The sequence below is a fragment of the Podarcis liolepis genome, assembly GCF_965112155.1.
Source record: "Podarcis liolepis genome assembly, chromosome: 12".
NCBI lineage: Eukaryota > Metazoa > Chordata > Lepidosauria > Squamata > Lacertidae > Podarcis > Podarcis liolepis.
Genome location: NC_139563.1, coordinates 50,371,173 through 50,388,479, shown reverse-complemented (window position 1 = coordinate 50,388,479; position 17,307 = coordinate 50,371,173). Strand labels below are relative to the sequence as shown.

At 45.1% G+C, this 17,307-nt stretch overlaps 1 protein-coding gene across 2 annotated transcripts in view; it reads right to left on the bottom strand.

Moving 5' to 3' along the window:
• Nucleotides 1-17,307, bottom strand: part of ITGA9 (integrin subunit alpha 9) — a 242,482-nt gene that overhangs the window by 64,498 nt on the left and 160,677 nt on the right. For both annotated transcript variants that reach the window (XM_083467884.1, XM_083467885.1), the window contains exon 18: nucleotides 12,580-12,730. In XM_083467884.1, coding sequence (XP_083324010.1) covers nucleotides 12,580-12,730 — 151 coding nt within the window. The remainder of the gene's footprint in view (nucleotides 1-12,579; nucleotides 12,731-17,307) is intronic.

Genomic DNA, 17,307 nt, shown 5'->3' with positions numbered 1-17,307 from the left:
CCTTCTTGGACTTCTTTCCTTTTAAGAGAGACTAAGCTATTATTTCTCCAAAGGACCGAATTTATCACCAAGTCAGTTATCATGTCAAGGAAGGAATTACATCTGAATCGGCTAAAGAGCAAAGTCTATTTTGGTAGTTCGGTCAAAATGCACAAGGCAAAAACTGAAAACTTTTAAAAAAACACTTACCTCCAGAATAAGTTCTCAGATTAAAGATGGGAGACATCTTGCCACTTTAATAATATATATTTTTAAAGGTTGAGTGGTAGAGCATTAATGAACATCAGTGCAAGGAACTAAGCGGGATGAGGGAGATGGACAGGAAGATATGTGTGTAGCCCTACTCAGCAGATTCAGTTTAGAGCTGATCCAATGTGCCTTGCTCCAGCTGTCATACGTCCTATTAGTCTATGGTTACCAGATTTTTTTTCAATGAATCTGAGAACACTTTTTTTTTTTTAAGCTGAGTAGCAACAGGGAGTCAGTAGTGGGGAGGCAAAAGACCCTGGGGCCAAGCACACATGCATATTGTATAAAGGTGCAAAGCCCTTCTTTTGCACCTGTGAAACACATCAATGCACAGGGTTTTTTTTAAAAAAAAAAACTGGGCAACAGCCGCCCGCCCGTGACTCCCAAGCCTCCCCCGATCTCCTGCCCTTCCCCCTTTGTTTTGACTGATCGGGGAGGCTCAGGAGTCACGGGCGGGCAACCGTTGCTCAGTTTTTAAAAAACTCTGCGCATTTATGTTTCACAGGGTGTGAAAGAAGGGCTTTGCACCTTGCCTGGCAGAGAAACCGGGCACCTTGTGCCCCTCCTGGGTAACGGCCACCCACCTGCAACTCCCGAGCCTCCCCCGATCTGTCACAACAAAGGGGGCAGGGGGCAGGAGATCTCTACTGCCGGACGTCCCCGGTTCCCCTTTGGCAGTGGTGGCTGCAGCGAGCAGCTCCTGAAGCCAGCCAGAGCCAACTGCACTACCAGGCTGGCTCCGGGCTGCTGAGGCTGCCCCCTCCATGTTTCCTGGGGACAGATTTGCAAATCTGGGGACATTCCGGGGACGGAATTTGTCCGGGGACAGATTTGCAAATCCGGGGACGTCTGGTAACCCTATATTAGTCACACCCCTGTTGTCCAAACATGCAGTATGAAGAGGGAGGGTGCCTTCATCCATTCATCCATACCCATGAGGACTTCCTTGCATGCTCAGGATTCCAGGTGGGATGGAATTGTTCACCCATGTATCTTATTGCATACAGCTTAGGGATTGGCGGATCAGAGAGAGTTCAACATCAGGGATGAGGCTAGTGGCTGGCGGTGGCATGCACTGATTCAACTTAATTTATCCACTTACTGAAATAATTGACATTCGGAGAACACCAAATCAATTCACAGAACAGCAGCAGTCTACAATGTTCACAACAACGAAACTTTTGAAAGCACCAAGGCATAGGAACTGGGGTGAAGATGAAAGTGTGTGAATCTTCAGGGTGGCAGGAGAGAACATATTATTTATCAATATCCTTCCTAACTTGCGCTAGCAAGTTACATTCCCCTTTTATATGCACAGCAGATAGCTGGTTGCAGGCTCGTGTGAGCCTCTCACTATTATACAATTCAATCTGTCTGAGATTGAATTGTACGTTCCTGGTAGGTTCCCCTGAATCCCTCTTAAAAGAATAAAGACGTGATAATCTTATTCAAAGTCAATAAAAGAAGTTTACTCACATCAGTTCACAGTTGGATTCCTGAAGGCAGACTTAGTTACAAATATGTACATGTGGATCTACCCCATATGGGGGAATAATCCCAGTGCTTCTGCTAGCTGAGAGCTAGCAAAGCAGTCCTAGCTAGAAGCTGGTCAAACGAGGAAGGAAGTCAAAAAGAGAGAGGTGTGCTGCGTGACTCGTCCTTTTGTTACCTGGACACCCACCTTCCATCACATGCAATAAGAAGGATGCTCCAGCCAGGAGGAACAGGAAGTTTCGACTGGCTGGACCACACATTCCCTTGCATGTATTCTCTAGCATTACAAGGAATGTTGTACTTGACTGCCTCTCGTGGATCACATCCCACAGAAAGCAGGAACCTGAAAGGGTCTTAAGGAATAGGTGGCTTCAGTTTCATAATTGGGCAGAAGGTGAACAGAGTACTTAGTAGTGGCAAGTTGTGGGAGGAGGAAGATGCAGGCGATGGAAAGCAGGTGTACTAAAGGAGGGGAGAGGCATGAACATGGAGGGGGGTGAAAGGGGTACAAAGTGGGACTGCAGAATAGAAGAAACAGCCTCAGAAATGGAGTCGGGAAGGTGAACAATGAGGGATGTGGTTGCATTAATTCATTACCTGACCTTCCCCCTAAGCTGCTGGGATGGGTTACAGCATTAAAAGCAATGTTAAAATTAATTTATAAAAATCTTGTCGCATGGGGAGGAGAAGCTATTGGGGCTTGTGGGGGAATGGCAAGAGGGACGGCAAAGAGCCCCTCGTACATAAGGTATTCATTCCATTGGTAAGACAGGTGGTTTGTGAGCATCTCAAAATGTATTGCTTTGTAATCACCAAAAAAGAAAACAAAGGGGGGGGAGAAATTATCAGAATTAAAATCTGACCCTTTTGGTAAACACAACTGTAACCACAGGAAGTCATAGCTGACAACGTTTCTCCCTTTTTTAAGGGAAATTCCCTTATTCCGAATAGGATTCCTCGCAAGAAAAGGGAAAAGTTGACAGCTATGCAGGAAGTTAATACAGTATGTGTGCTTTGAGTTTTAACAGGAATAGTTTTTCAAGAATAGTCTGTCATTCTATAAATTAAAATGAGGAGGGGAAAAAATGTCACTGAATCCAGAACATGACTTAAACCTTTGCTTCTGGATCACAAGTGTTATGGTGGAAAAGTGCCACTTTTTTTTTTAATCACTTGTATGTACACCTTGCACAGTGAGACACGTAGGAAGGTGATGCGGTGCATTTTTGCTTTGGGTCATTTCTGCAATCGTTCTACACCAGTGCGCACACCTGAACTCTATGCCGTGAATAGAGGCTGGTGTGATCTCTGAGCTGTTGTCTATGTGGTGTTACTAAAAGCTATTGCACAAAGAGCAGCCTCTCAGCTTGGATTTAGGGAACGTGACATGGAGAGTGGGTCGGCTATTTTATAAAGAACACAGGGCTGTCACTGAAAATGTCAGCCCCGTGAATTATCTGCATAGTCTGCTCCCCTGTAAAATATGTAGCACCAATTGGGAGAATATAGGTGTGGCCAATGAGGCACTTAAATTCATTCAGTTTCATCAACTGGGGTGGGTAGGAAGAGGGTGAGACATTCTATTGTGGCTTATTAATACTTCGGTTGCGATTAACAATTTCAAAGCTCTTGTTCCATAAACACTCTCACACTCACATAGTCCATTCATTCATTAGAATGATATACGGCAAAGTTTTTAAAAGGCAACTGTGTTTTGCTGCCAAGGAAAAGAAACTCCATTTCTTAAGAGCCAAAACCAATACTTCTCACATACTGTGAAAGGCCAGAAAGAAGCCTCTTTACAGAACTTACTTTGTATGGAACAGATCAGACACTGTTTCATAGATTTCATAGAACTATAGAGTTGGAAGGGAACTTGGGGTCATCTAGTCCAACCCCCTGAAAAGCAGGAATCTCAACATCCAGTTTGAAACCATACCGGACCCTGCTTAGTTTTGAATTAGTATTAATGGCTAGTCTTTATTTTGCAGAGATCTTTCTTGATTTAAATCCTAACAATTGAATTTTGTATGATCTTCTCCTGTAAATACCGGAAAGGACCAGTTACCAGCACTACGCTGGTTACATCATGAAAATAAATTTTGCTAATGTTCAAGGCATTCAAATTTAGCTGGCCTTGTTCATGCGTAATGCTAAGACAAACCATGGGTTAGTGAGAATGAACACGGATATATATTTTCAAATAATGCACACTCACTCTTGCGTTTAGAAAGTCTTTAAGGAAGGGAGATAGGGCAGCTGACAAACTACTGGAAGCTGAGCTGAAACTTGTCTTTGATTTTGCCAAATCCAGATCTGCAGGCCAGCTCTAACCACTAGACTTCAAAGCCCTTCTTGATGCACAGAGAAAGACCACAAGAAGTTATCAGAAAATCGATTCACAAGTGAGCTGAAGAGAGAAACAAAGAGTTAAGGGGCTAACATGGGACTGACAAGACCATGGAAAAGGATGCTGTCAAAATGATTTTTAAGATAAATGAGCTTCCTCTGCTTGCCCCTTTAATCTGAGCCTAATCCTTTTAAGACCAGGATATCTGCAACCAGTTACAGTAGATGCAGTAGGTTTTTACATCTGAAGGTCAAACAAATCCCAAGCAGCTGAATTTCTTATATATATATAAAACTTATAACAGCAACTCCCCAGTGAAAAATAAAAAGGAAATAGCAGCTGATCAAGGATGCATTTTCTAGAAATCTAAATGCTACAGATGGGCCATAAATGAACTATATTTTGGAAGATAAATCTCAGTTTTTTGGGTTTTTTTTTAAAAGTAACACTAATTATAGGCAGAGGAATAGGAGATTGCAGTGCTTGAATGAACGACACAGTGATCCTATGCTGTTGCCTTTTTCCTGTATAAATCAGTCTTCAGTTATGGCCAAAATGACTATACATATTAGAAATAAGATGAGGGTTGTTTATGTGTTCGTATAGAAAACCACCTCCTTCCCTAGAATAAGCTCAGATAAATGAAGGCAACTGCGTGGAGCGTAGAAAAGAACATCCCTTTCCATACGGAGACCACAAATCTTCTTAATTGCACCTTTGAATCTGTTAAATAAAAACCCTTAAATCTCTCCTAAGGAGTAAATGCCTGACCAAATGGAATGAGAGCACGTAAGACAGGAAATCAGGCCTGTTTGTACAAAAGAGACATGCCCCAAATTACACGGTGGCCTGTCCAACTTGGAAAAGAGACCTTTTTGGAATTACCACAACGAGGATTACGGATTGACCAGAAGTTATGTGTTGTGCATGTGGATGTCATATTGCTATAACATTTCAGGCCAAGTCTGTCTTTATCAGTGTTCTAAGGCCTGGTCTACACAATGCAGGAGGACGAGGCAGCAGAATAGACTGTACCGCTTCAGATTATTTGCAGGCAAGTTTTCATTACATGGAACGGGATATTTACAACTGGTATGGCCCACTTTTAATATAAAGTGGTACAGTCCATCCTACTTCATTCTACAGCTTGGTGTACACATACCCTCCAACATTTTTTCAATTAAAATAGGAACATCCTATTTCCCAGTCACTCTGGGCGGCTTCCGACATATATAAAAAAACAAAAAACATTAAACATTAAACATAAAAAACTACTTCCCTATATAGGACTGCCTTCAGTTGTATTCTAAAGGCTCCAAGGCTCAGAGAGTCGCAAAAATCCATACCCTCTGATGGAAATAGGGGCGCCCTAAGGAAAAGAGGGATGTGGTAGAGGGACGCGAGTGGCACTGTGGGTTAAACCTTGCCTATCAGAAGGTCGGCGGTTCAAATCCCTGTGATGGGGTGAGCTCCCATTGCTCGGTCCCTGCTCCTGCCAACCTAGCAGTTCGAAAGCACATCAAAGTGCAAGTAGATAAATAGGTACCACTCTGGCGGGAAGGTAAAGGGCGTTTCCGTGCGCTGCTCTGGTTCGCCAGAAGTGGCTTAGTCCTGCTGGCCACATGACCCGGAAGCTGTACACCGGCTCCCTCGGCCAGTAAAGTGAGATGAGTGTCGCAACCCCAGAGTCGGCCACGACTGGACCTAAAGGTCAGGGGTCCCTTTACCCTTACAGAAAAGCAGGACATTCCGGGATCAGAAACAGGAATGGCTTCTGTAAATCTGGGAACTGTCCTTGGGAAATAGGGACACTTGGAGGGTCTGCTGTACATGAATCAGCCACACACTTCTTCAGAAATACCTGCTGAGACATGGGTTGGGGTTTTTTTTCAGTTGTAGATGTGTCTAATTAAGTCTATCACGCAAAATGCATAGGATTTGAAAAAAAAGCCCAACTATCTCTCAACTGAGCATCATATTTTATTACTATGAAGCTGCGTGGAAGTTTAACCCATTTCTGCCCGCTTCTAATAACTCAGCAGCCTAACGATTCTGCACTGTAACTACGTAGTTTTCAAATGGATTTAGTGTCACCTCTGTTAGGCAGATGGGAGACATATGAAAGATAGTATCTAAAATGGGATAGCAAAACAGATGCAACTCTTGAAGTTGAATGGCCAAGCATTCAACATTAGGGCTCTAGTACATGTAGCAGTTGTACAAATGGGGGGATTTTGCTAGGGCAGCTTTTTAACCTTCTTGCAACATGACATGTTATCAACATAATTAAAAAAATTATCAGTTCTAATCTTAAGAGGCTGACCACTCATTTTAAAATTTGAAGTTAACATTTAGCATGTAATAGAAATACTCTGTTCTCGGACACAATCCTATTTAGTTCTGTCCAAAGATAAATCCCACACAGTTCCATTGGACTTACTCCCAAGTAAGCAGGTTTGGAATTGCAGTGTCAATGTAGAGCATGATAGCGTGTGTTTTGATTGATTACAAGGATTACCCATTCTCATAATCTGCCTGCATTTAAAAATTTAATGCATTTTTAAAATCAAATAACTGAATCCACTCTAGGCTGCTATAACTTGAACCATTTACCATCAGGCAATAGCTTTTATTGGAAGCTTTTTCATCACAGAAGGCTCAAAGGTGTTTGTAGCACATACAAATGATACTGGGTTACATGGCCAGACTTAAGCCTAGTTCTTATTGAAGTGGGAACCTGGGGGCAGGGGGGATGGAAACTCCTTCACAGAATAACAGTCCTACTCATGAGAAGACCAGGCAAGAGCAACATCTGGCTTTTGTTAGGAAAAGCGCCCACCTGCACTCTGAAGCTACAGGCTTATCACTTTCATGAGAACTTTAATGTTTGGTTACTTGTTCAAGATTGCTTTGAGACAAGAATCCTCCATGAGCTGATAACTGTCTGGTTTTTTTATCCTGTAGAAACCACAAAGCAACTACTTCCAATGACTGGCCAAACAATGGCTCAATTCCTCACCTGGGCTACTGGTCCACTTTCCTTGCACTCCAGGTCTTTCCCATCATGATCCCTCTCTCGAGCCAGCAGGGACAGCTCCTTTACCCTCAACCAAATTCCACTTGGCTTCAGATTTGACTTGAAAGACACTACGGTAAATGTCCCATGGACCATCTAACATACTGATCATCATCTCTGCAATAGGCTTTTGCAAAATGGCAATTTTGGATTCTTTCTGGAGCAGGAACTCAGTCATTGGCACATATGGACTGAAACAATGCCTTGGTATGCCACTTCTCCAATAAGAAAACTGGCCCTAACCAAATATTCCATCTCTCTTTTGGGTAACCTACTGAGAGGCCACCAAAGGAAAAAGTACAGCACCCTATCACATTTCCAAAAACAGACCAAGCTGCTCTGAGCACATTTCACTTTCCCCTTACAAAACTGCTGGGGATAGAGAGTCTTAGGGAAGGAGAGTCTGAGAATACTTTATTTTTTAAATGTTTGCATCTAGGGGGGGGAAAGAGGAGCATTTCCCCCCATGCTGGCACAAGCCACAAAGATAACGGCAGTGCCATCAATGCTTCAGGCACTGAAATAAAACAGCAGGGTTGCTGTTAGGGCACTGGGCACCTCTGGGAAGAAGTCACTGGCCAATGGCTAACCATGGTTTGTGTATCAGGAACCCTCAATAGGCCTGCTCACTTCTTCTCCTCCTCACTCACACACTCTCTCTCTTCTCTGTTCATCATTATAAACATAAGAGTCCAATCCACTGCTCAATGCAGCGTCAGCAAAGCATGATGCTACACCATCCCTGGCAATGCGTATCCATCCTCTAAGTTCCACTAGGCAGGAACCCAACTTAGCCTTCAGTCAAGGAAGGTTGCTAGTTCAGAACCCAAATTCTAGACCAGAGGTAGGCAACTTTATCCAAGGATGGGCCAGTCGATGGTCTGTCCATCAGAGGATGGGCTGGAGCGTGTGCGCACACATGCTTTTCTGGGTTGGAGGAGCGCCCGTGTGCATGCACACAAACTATTTCTGATGCTCCTCCGACCCGGAAGTGCACCAGAAATAGCATGGGCACTTCTCCATCCTGCACACATGCGCACATGCTATTTCCAGCGCACATTCGGGTCGGAGGAGCACCTGTGCGCATGCGCACAGGCACCATCAACCCAGAAGTTGTCTTTAAGCAGAGGCTTGACAACCATATGTCAGGAGTGCTCTGATGGTGTTTCCTGCTTGGCAGGGGGTTGGACTCGATGGCCCTTGTGGTCTCTTCCAACTCTATGATTCTATGATTCTAAGTTGGTTCCCACACCGCACTGGTAAGAACAGGGGGTGGTGGGTGGGTGGGAGGCGGCAAGGGTTGCCATGGGCTGGTTAGATAAGCCTTGTGGGCTGCTACTGGCCCATGGGCCTTAGGTTGCCGACCCCCGTTCAAGACAAAGCAGTGCTTGTAGCCAGGACATGACTAATAATAATAGTAGTAGTAGTAGTAATAATAATAATAATAAATTTTATTTGTACACACACACCCTGGCCAGAGCCGGACTCAGGGCAGCTAACATGCCAGTAAAATGTTAAGTCTGACTCTGCAACTCCTACATGGCTGATATTCTCGCTGACTTCAATAAGCAAATCAGGACTGGGAACATCTCCTTTTTGTTCTTAACAAGAGGGCAGTTTGCTTTTCAAAACCTGTTCCTACCAAATTGTCTAAATGAGCTAGCAAATGAAAGAGGACAATTACTGAGCAGTCCCTGTCATTAAGGCATATTGATATAGAACATGCAATTGGGTGAGGCCCATTTCCAATATATATAATTATCATACGGTTGGGATTTCAGTTCAGGGTTCTATTTATCTCTCAGCACCATCTCAAACTGCCACTCTTAAAAGCAAGCAAAAGACTCTCTGGTGTGAAAGATGCAGCTCCTTTCTAATAAAAACCGATAAACTTCTAGGTCTTGTTACAAAGAAAATAAGCCCAGAGGTCAATGCCTCCTGCTGCTGCAGAAAAAGGAGAAAGAAGGAGGCCATTAAAAGCTGTCTGTTGTTAATGACCTACAGAGGTCATTAACATTAGGCTCTTTCATTAGAACACAAGCCTGACTTCAAAAGAGTCTAGGATCCCAATTTGCTTGGAAGGGTATCACTGATTTCAGTGAAACTTCCTTCCACAAGACAGTGTCTTGTTGTTCTGAATACTAACATACTCCAATTGTTAACTACAAAACCAAACTGCGCAAAGAAGACCAGGAGAACAGGGGAGAAAATCCTTCAAATTAACTCACCATTCCTTGCTTAACATTTTTCAATTTCTTTGGGTTAATTTTCAAAGGACTCACACCACTACACCCACCCACCCACCCTCCAAATGTTCTTCTGTTCAAATTAACCATAGGCTGGATTGAGACAAAGCTAGTCACTTAGATACTATAAAAATCAATGACTAATTTGAATCCTATTGATTTCAGTGGAACCTAAGTTGGACTTCGTTTGTATCCAGATCCACTACTATACACTTCTGATCTATGGGAACACATTCAAAATGTGTTCTTTCTATACAGTTGTACATTGGAAGTTGAATGGAATCCATTCCGTAAGCACAGCTTCTGATTGGCTGCAGGAAGCTCCTGTAGCCAATCAGAAGCCACAGAATCCTCATTGGACATACGGCTTCCAAAAGAACATTCAAAAACCAGAAAGTCACTTTCAGGTCTGTATCATTTAGCAGCCGATTTGTTCGGGAGCCAAGGCTTTCAAGATCCAAGGTACGACTGTATATTGATCAGTACAGTAGCAACCATCCAAGAGAATAGAAGCATTCTAAATAAAGTGTTTTTTGTGGGGGAGAGGGGGAAATTTCTTTATTAATGAAATATCCACTGACAACTAACCTTGCAAAACATTTGCCACACAGATGGCCATTTCTAAAATAGCAATGCTAGAACAACTAACCAAATGATGCAAGGTTAATAAGCAGGCACACTTGAAAGAACACCTCAAAGAATCCTCTCTATAGTGATGCACAGTTTGAGGACTAATTGTCCCTTAAGCCTATGGAAAGCAATCTTTCAGCCTCTGGCCAAGGCACTGATGCTGGCTGGCTGGCTGCAGAGCAGTGTGGAAACAAAATAGCTCAATAAATGAAGTCTTTTAAATATCAACGTGCCCTTTCTCACCCCGGTGAAGAGGAACAGGGGGTTTGCCCAGAAATCCCATTAACATGGCTCATGAAATTTCAGAGTCTAAAGGAAATGAGAGCCAGCAACAATAACACTTGCATGGAAAGTAAATGCTACTCTAATAATTACTGAGCTGGGCCATATTTCGTCCTTTAAATCTTACCATTAGATATTCAGTGTCCATGCACCTAATATACGGTTTCGGGAGTTTACATAAGCCATTTGAAACAAAGAGCCAGTTATTGTCCTCACTTCTCGTAGCTACAATAACCAGATGAAAGCATTACATTTAATCTACTAAGCAGCGCTTAGCAGGCACATGGAAAAACAAACCGAGAGGCATGGCAGGTTACTGTATATCAGAAGGGCTATCCGAGGGAGATTATAAACCTGGCAGGCAGGGTGGTCTTGATTCTAAGGTTTACCTCTGCTGAGAATACATTTCAGGTGGCAATATGGGAGAAAGGTGGGCCTCTTCTGCTGGATCGTGTTCATTAAGAGAGCAGCTGCTAAAGTATCCGGACCGAGCTGCTTTTTTCAGTGGAAACATGCTTTACATAGGACCACTAAACACAACACCATTATGATGTTGTTGTTGAGGTGGACAGGTCTGCTTGTCTCTAGGGATGCGCTTGTGCAGCAAAAGAAATATCGTATTTTTCGCTCTATAACACGCACCAGACCATAACACGCACGTAGTTTTTAGAGGAGGAAAACAAGAAAAAAAATATTCTAAACGAAATAGTGGATATATGATTTTTGTGGTTCATGCTGTGGCCACAGACATGTGATCTGACAGTGAGTTTGGAGTAGCCCAATGCAAAAATCCTGAGGATCCATGTGGATCCATGCTTTGTAACCACGGAGGAGGGAAGGAAGGGGAACCATGGATCCTCTGCTCACGACTGCAGCAGATCCCCCCCGCCACCCGCAGGCATTCACTCCATAACACGCACAGACATTTCCCCTTACTTTCTAGGAGGAAAAAAGTGAGTGTTACGGTGCAAAAAATACGGTATGTAAAGTGGGACATGGAAGACACAGCATACCTTCACCGATGGTCAAGAATCAAGGGAACTTGGAGGCTCCCTTTGAAATCACTAAGATTTCAAGACAGAGACAGAGCAGTTCCACCAGGCCTTTGGCCAGGGCACAGCCTGACTCCCTCCTTCAGCAATCTTCGCGGAGCTCTGGCCCAATGGTTGCCAGTGGCTTGATTTGAATTAATTTTATAAGGAATGATTTTAGAGTGTTGTGTTGTGTTGTACTTTTGTACTGTTTTATTGTTGTTAGCCGCCCTGAGCCCGGCTTCGGCTGGGGAGGGCGGGATATAAATTTTAAAAAATATTATTATTATTATTATTATTATTATTATTATTATTATTATTATTATGAGTTAAAGGGGCGGCTCCAGCTGCACATTTGTATCCTTAGTTATCTCACTCAGCTAATGCCTCCTTGCAGCTGGAAAGCAGGAGAGGTTAGCTGAATGAAATAATTAAGAGATAGTAGAGCTTCTCTCCCTCCCCCATTTCTCAATACGTCATCAGACTTTGGGAGGTTTAATTTAGGCTTTACATTTTGTAAATTGTATAATTTTAAGTCTCTTCAAAATCTGGATGGCAAAAAGCGGGGTGTGTAAGTCTGCTCCCAGACTTTGGAACTCCCTTCATAAACTGTTTTATTTTGGGAACTGTTTTTTTAAAAGGCTTTTAATAACGCTGTGCTGTTTTTAATATCCCAATACAAGAAGAAAGCTAAAAGCATCTAGGCAATCAAGTGAGAATTCTTTTCGCTCTCGCAATCAAACCAGTGACTGCAAGAATATTAAGAACAGAAAGAAGCTGCAGAAAGCTTCTTCTGCACAGAAGCTTTTATTTGTAAAATACCTTAATAAAGATAAATAAGAGAGCCAAGCTCCCTTGATTTTACACCCCTAGGACAAATGAAAGCAGTTAAAACTCTGCTAATCTCCATGGTCTGGAACCTAAAATAAATTAACTGATAGAAGTTAACAAAAGGAAAGTTCCTTCTCTTCCTCTCCTTGAGGAACCCTCAAAAAGCCTGAACCCACCCCCCCAAAAAAAACCTCTCTGGGGGAGGGATATGGGACAGGGTGTGGGGAGCTGTTGTGAGAGAAGAGAACAGAAAACCTTCTTTCCATGAAGGTGGCGGTCAGAGGTGACTGCGGGGTGTAGGATGAGATGAGAAACTTTCCTTCCATTTACTTCCATAGTTTAACAAAAATACAGCATTGCCTGTCCCCAAGGCTGACCAGTTATTCCTACTTTTTGCCACATTTTGATGAAGAAGAGCTCTCTGGAGAAGTTGAAGGCAACGTTCGTGTCATACGCATCGTCCCCAATGTTGGAGATGGTGATGTTCAGGGAAACGTTCTTCACGGCTCCCAAAGCCAGATAGGGAGCCCTATCATCCACGCTGTGAACAGAAACGACAACAGGTTAACCCTTTGCTACTCATTCCCATCTTTTCTCAATTCACAGTAGAGAAACGTGACATCTCACTTAAAAAAAAAAAAAAACGCAAGCCAAAGGAGTTCTCCTGTTACAGGGAGACAAGAATGAGGTGTCTGGCTCACCTCCTAGTCAGTCACTGTGTGGCCAGGCCAAAAGCATTACTTGAGACCACAATGCAAATCAGAGATCATATTTCATCCACCATCAGTGCTTGCTGCCGTTACTGTGCACTGAAATGAATGAGAAAAATGGATTGGCCCCATGTGCACCACACTGAGCTCACTTGAGGAAGAGGGTTGGATAGTATTGCATACAAACTGAACATTAACCTAAAAACACTGCAACTGCAAGAAAGAAAGCAAAAGAGAGAGAATAGAATACATATGTTGTCAATAAAGCAACGTAAGCCATTGTAGACATGAAATGCCATTTCACATCACTGCATCCTCCTCTACAGCAGCAGCAGCTTGCTTGACTGAGTCAATCATAGGAGGCCAAGAATATCTGGGATTATCGTGGAGTCTGTAGGAGCAAAAAGCAGTAACTGGAAGCGCAAGTTGATGAACTGCTGGACCTCTTGCAGAGAGGTCACGGTAGGCAAAAGTGAGTGCTTGCAGATGACACCTTCTTTGCAGTCCTTTAAATCGGCATTAGAGCCCGATTTTCTCAACCTTGGATCCCCAGATGTAGTTGGAATACAACTCCCATCCAGTGGCATCTCAAAGGGAGGCGGGGGTGGTCCGCCCGGGATGCCATGTCCAGACAAGAAGGCACCCCATGGGGTGCTCATCCCGCCACCCCCGGGTGCGGCGGTGTGAGCAGCCATTGCGCCACTGCAGCCACATGTGGAGAATCCTCCGTTCGCAGCTGCAGCCGTGAGCAGAGGATCCCGCCACGGTCCGTATGGTGCCTGAACGGCGCCAACAGCAAACTTGCTATGTACAACGCATGCACGGTGTCACACGCATGCACTGTATGTAGCGACCCCACACATGCGCCCTACATAGCGATGAGTGATGGCCTGGGAATCTGATTCAGAGGCTGAACCGGAGGAATCCCAGCCTGCACAGGAGTCCCCGCCTCCAGGGCTGGCTGAGCTGGGGCAGGGCCTTGGATCTGAAGCGCCTGCACCTGTGCCGGATCCTCAGGAGCAGGTACCAGGTGAATCCACTCTGGCTCCGGAGGTGGTTGAGGACACATCGCCTACAGGTGCACCTCTCCCAGCCTAGTCAGGGGAAGGTGAGTCTCCCCCTGGGTCCAGTAACCCTCCAGCCTCTCCTGAGTTGCAGAGGCTCAGGGCAGAGAGGCGAAGGGAACTGGTTTCTCCCAGGAGGAGTGCTCGCCTTAAGGCCAGGAGAGGCGGGTCACCTGGGGGCCGGGGCCGCCCCTGGCCTCAGAGAAGATAAAGGCCAGTCAGCCCGGTCCCAGGTTGCGGGAGCAACATCGCTGGATACCTGCTTCTGCCCGCACCCAGACCTGTTCTTCCAGAGTTCCCGACCCCGCCCAGCTTCCTGCTTCGGACCCCGCTTCGTTCTTTGTGAACTGCTTCCAGACTCTTGACCCAGGACCGGACACTGACCACGAATGTGTCGTATGTAGCAACGCCACGCCTGCCTTGTACGTAGCGGCACAACGCATGCACAGCTGGTGGTTTGCCCCGCCCCGGGTGTCAGTTAGCCTTCGTTCGCCCCTGCTCCCATTATCCCTGCTGAGAAGGGCCAGAAATCAGTGGTGATGGAAGTTGTAGTCCAAACATATCTGGGGACTCACGGTTGATAAAGGATGCATTAGACTGATCCCAGAAGAACTGAACTGACCGCACTGGGTGTGTGGGGTGGGGAGGGCCACCCTGCCTTGAGCGCCTTTGTCAAAGGGTGTTTATAGCTCAAATTCACCACTATAAAAAAATATATATTCTGACTGAAGACATGGCTACATGCCACCTCATGCATGGAAGCATACTGGAGGATAATTGAAGTGCAGAAGCAGCAGGCAGCGAAAGGGTTAAGCACACTCCAAATCACCCTCTTGGTGCTTTTGGTGGGTTTTAACATTTCATTCATTCATTCATTCATTTATAGAACAGATGTAGTCCTTCCATCAAAAATTGATTCCAAGGCTACTGATAGTAACACAGCTATTAGAAATGTATCCCTCATGTTTATATTACATGAGCATCAGTAGTGGCACATGTGGTGAGGAAGAGCCACAGATTCATCCTTGTGACATTGGCATTGATGCTGGGCTGCAGTAGTGCACCACCACTAATCCAGTTCTCCCACCGCTGCAGCCGCACACCTCCAACCTCACTGCCAGCCCAGCCCCATCAAAGTAAGCGCCAGCCCCACCACATGTCAATCAATCTCCTTCCTTGGCAGGCAGAGGATACAAAAGTACATAAATCAAAACATAAAACTGGCGCCTGTTCATCAAAGGAGATACTTTAAGAGGAAACATAATCAGGTTAAAAAGTGCCTTTCAAGTCTTGCAGCAACGTAGTTTAATGGCATCTCTCAGAAATGTTGCTACATTCTCCGTAATGTCGCACCTATGACCGTTCAGTACACAGGAAACCCTGAAGAAGTCGGGGAAATTCAACCTTTCTTTCAGCATGGAGTATAAATATTTATCGTGGATTTTTGCATAAAATGGGCAGTACAGTGGTGCCTCGCAAGATGAAAAGAATCCGTTCTGTCATTCTCTTCGTCTAGCGGTTTTTTCGTCTTGCGAAGCAAGCCCATTGACGGATTAGCGGATTAGCGCTATTAGCGGCTTATCTGCTGATCGGATCAGCTGATAAGCGGCTTAGCGGCTTAGAAAAAAGGGGGGAAGGGAAAAAAACCCGCAGGAACTCGCAAGGCATTGTCGTCTTGCGAAGCAAGCCCATAGGAAATTCGTTTTGCGAAGCACCTCCAAAACGGAAAACTCTTTCGTCTAGCGAGTTTTCCGTCTTGTGAGGCATTCGTCTTGCGGGGCACCACTGTAAATAGAACATGTGCAATGGTTCTGACCGATTTGTACTGCAAGGACAATGCCTTTCTGAGTATGGAATGCACTGCTACAGATGCATAAGAGTTTGACCCAGAAGACCCTGAGGTTGTAGCCATGGTGCTCCCCAAAGATTGCAAGACTATAACTCCCATCAACTCCCAACCTGCTAGCTCAGGATGATGGGATCTGCAGTTCAACAGCATCAGGGGGAGGGGGCTACCCCTGACTTTAAATTTTTTTATTCCGGTTTAAAAGCATTTGAACTATATATACAATAAACTATTGATTGCCATACATACAGTGGTGCCTCGCAAGACGAAATTAATTGGTTCCGCAAGTTTTTTCTTCTTGCGAGTTTTTCGTCTTGCGAAGCATGGTTTCCCATAGGAATGCATTGAAAATCAATTAATGCGTTCCTAGGGAAACCGCTTGCCAGGCTGGCGGTGCGGAGAAGGGCTTTTTTCCCCACCGCAAGCCTTCAGGACAGGTACGGGAACAGAGGGGAAGGCGCGCAGCGCTTTCCCTCTGTTCCCGGGGCTTGCGTGGGAGGAGGGTTTTTCCTCCCCACCGCCAACATTCAGAACAGCATTCTGAATGTTGGAGGTGGGAAGGAAAACCCTCCTCCCACCCCAAGTCTTCAGGAAAGCCATCCGAAGCTGGGCGGCGGGCGGAGGCGTCCCCCCCCCCCCCGCCCGGCATCGGAGCTTCGTTCCGATGCCGCGCAGCGGGAGGAGGCGTTCCCCCCCCTCGCCCGGCATCGGAGCTTCGTTCCGATGCCGGGCGGCGGGAGGAGGTCCGAGGACAGTGGGGAAGACGCGCTGCGCTTCCCCGCTGTCCCGGAGATTTCCCTATGGGCTGTCGTCTTGCGAAGCACGCCCATAGGGAAATTCTTTTTGCGAAGCGCCTCCAAAACGCAAAACCCTTTCGTCTAGCGGGTTTTCCGTCTTGCGAGGCGTTCGTCTTGCGGGGTACCACTGTACAGGGAATACAGGGAAGCACATAATTTTTCACCAAGTTAACAATGAATAAGGATCACAGGTCACTATCTGCAGCTGCTGGTTATCTCGTAGAGTGAAATATACGAAAAATAGGGAAATGTTTTAAGTAGTCATTAAGAACAGCATGTATTCCACCCTTGAGCAGAGGGGGGAAGTGGGATTCTGTGGAAAGCACGAACTAAATGTCTGAACTGAAGGAACTGCCATCAGATTCATAGCTTTAGGGTACTTTATTGAAAACCTCATTGGTTTGAGTCTGACAGAGGATTTCTAATCCCCATCACAACAGCAACAGGAGACTGAGCTTAGGCCTTCCTTTCAAGACAGCAGTTTCCTGAGTCATTAAATCTCAGGACATCTGGAATGAATCAGGTACACTTTCAGTAAGAACTGGATTAAGAAAAAGAATCTCTCCATTGGCAAGGGAATTCCTGAGCCCTGTTTGCTTATCTGGGGCATGATGTCATTGGGTATGGATTGCCTGCAGTGATGTATGAACTGCACTGCCAATGTGGTGCCATCCTGCTTTAGCATCTGCAGTTCATTAAAC